This window comes from Raphanus sativus, unplaced genomic scaffold, assembly GCF_000801105.2.
Source record: "Raphanus sativus cultivar WK10039 unplaced genomic scaffold, ASM80110v3 Scaffold1442, whole genome shotgun sequence".
Taxonomy (NCBI): Eukaryota; Viridiplantae; Streptophyta; class Magnoliopsida; order Brassicales; family Brassicaceae; genus Raphanus; species Raphanus sativus.
The window spans coordinates 10,270-12,610 of record NW_026616753.1 but is presented as its reverse complement, the minus strand read 5'-3'; the positions used below and the strand labels follow the sequence as shown (position 1 = coordinate 12,610).

The 2,341-nt window shown below is 35.5% G+C and overlaps 1 protein-coding gene across 2 annotated transcripts; it reads left to right on the top strand.

Moving 5' to 3' along the window:
* The first annotated feature begins 342 nt into the window (after positions 1-342).
* LOC108822762 (probable nucleoside diphosphate kinase 5) lies at positions 343-1,531 on the top strand. Of its 2 annotated transcripts, none has more exons than XM_056998828.1 (5): positions 343-497; positions 649-858; positions 938-1,045; positions 1,167-1,276; positions 1,365-1,531. In XM_056998828.1, exons 1-5 carry the CDS (start codon positions 427-429, stop codon positions 1,394-1,396), a joined length of 531 nt encoding a protein of 176 aa, XP_056854808.1. In that variant the 5' UTR covers positions 343-426; the 3' UTR covers positions 1,397-1,531. The 2 variants fall into 2 exon arrangements, with proteins under 2 accessions (XP_056854808.1, XP_056854809.1); XM_056998829.1 differs by having other exon boundaries at positions 365-497; positions 657-858.
* Positions 1,532-2,341: the final 810 nt, after the last annotated feature.

Sequence of the window (2,341 nt, the reverse complement as noted above, 5' to 3'; positions counted from 1 at the left end):
AACAACAGGTGTAAGCTCTCCTTGTCTTCTTGAGGTGTACTTTCATTGTGTGAGTGGTGCTTTGTAATTTCAGATTTATTCTATTATTTTTAATAAACTGTTGTTGAATATAAATAATTATATAAAGTTACATATTTTGCTGTAGCACCATAGCTTAATAGTTTAAAAGTTCTTAAAAGTTCATACATTTTTATTAACTTTTTTTTTTTTGAAAAAGTGCAAAAATATGCATAAGACACTATAGTCTTGTTATCTAAAAGGATATGTTGGTGGGCTTAATTTTAAATAGGCTAAAACCGGCCCAAATCGAGAAAACAGACTGATTGTAATGATATTCAACCGTGATTTGAGTAAATTAAAAAGCGCGTTTTAGAGTTCAACGCGCCTTGACAGCCACCGCGCGTTTCTGAACTCCGATCAAGTTAGATGTCAGGATTCGCACCTCACATAGTGTTCCTCCTCGTTCTTGTCTCTGTCTCCTTGTCGCCGTCCGTCAGGTGAGCTAGAAAAGCTAGGCGGCAATTTCCGTTTGAACTGTATTTGATTGGATTGGATCTGGGAGTTGGGTTTTAGATCCAATTGAAAAAACTATGTAAATTTTAGGGTTTTGTTTACTTGATTGGACTTTGATGAGCTAAAACTGTTTAGGTGTTTAGGTAAAGAGAGAACATTGGGTATGATAAAGCCAGATGGAGTCTCTGGTAACTACACCGAGGAGATCAAAAGGATCATCGTCGATTCGGGTTTCAGTATCGTCAATGAGAGGCTTACTCAGCTTGACAAGGAGACAGCTTCCGCGTTTTACGAAGAGCACTCGTCGAGGAGCTTTTTTCCTGATCTTGTTTCTTACATGACAAGGTGAAGCATGTTTTGGTGTCCATCTTTGCTTTTTGTCTGCTTTTTGCTAAATCCGTGTGAACTACTGTTCTGAAACAAGTGGTCCGGTGTTGGCGATGGTGTTGGAGAAGAGAGACGCGGTTTCTGATTGGCGTGGTTTAATCGGGCCTACGGATGCTCAAAAGGCTAAGATATCTCATCCTCACAGGTTTGATTTTTTTCTCTTTCTATTTCGTAAGCTGTATCATTTGGTTCGTTGACTTGTTATGACTCATTAGGTTTGCTCTTCTATCATGTACACTGTATAACTCTTTGTCTTGTTCTTGCAGCATCAGAGCATTATGTGGTAAGGACTCGCAAAGAAACTGTGTGCACGGCTCCGATTCAATATCGTCAGCTGAGAGAGAGATAAAGTTTTTCTTCGAGGATGTTGTTTCAGGTTTAGTACTGTCTTATTACTCTTTCTTTGGTTCTGTGTTATTTGTTTAGAATCACTGACCAAACCAAATCAATTCTGATATTTGCAGATGACATCGCTTCCCAACATGATGAACTTTAGAAAACACAAAAACGTGTTCTCTTTGTAATCTTGTAACTGTTGTTTAATCTATATAAAGTTACATATACTGTTTCATAACAAATGTTCATTAATTTCGAGTGAACTTTATGAATTTTGGGAACAGTTGTATTATTACCACCCAGATTACATAGAATTAGACATCCAAAGCTTTATGCATACAATGTTTGTTTTCTGTGGCTTTTTGTTCTGGATAACTCAGGCTTAGCCCAGGTATTAGGATGAGATGGTGGGCAAAGGCCTATTATTTTTTAGATTTGAATTTTTTTGGGCAATTTTCTTTAGATTTGATTAATTTATAAAGAACAAAGAAGAAAAAAAAAGCGTAGAAAGAAAAAAAGAAGAAGAGAAGAAAACATTCCTCAAATAGAAACTTTTGTTTAGCTAAGCTACGGAAACGTTACAAAACCGAAAGAAAAGGCCTCGTCCCTAACAGTTCCTCACGTGCTTTCTCCTTTCTTCCATCGTTCTTCGGTCCTCGTGAATTTGTCATCTCGATATGTTTCACTCTTTGCCTCCCTCTCTTATAACCTTTGTAATGTAATTGACGAATTGAATGAAGAATAGGGTAATAGGCCAACACTACCGGTTCGTTTTTCTTGGGAAATTTTAGTTTTTAGATGTTTAACACTTGAGAAATTTGTACTAATAAATGTAATACATTTTGGAATGACAATAATATATGCAAAAAAGTAAAAAGTTGTTTTGACCGCTATATCACTAAAATGTATGCATATTCTTTTTATCAATTATCCAGAATTAATTTAACGTTTGTTTAAAATTAAGGATATACTTACAGTTTAGAAAATCATTTCTGATATCTTGTAAATAATTATAAATCACGATGAAATATTATATTTTTTAATAAAATTCCCGGTATAGTGCACTGGCTGTTAAATAAAGATGGTGCTTGCGGTTCAAGAGACT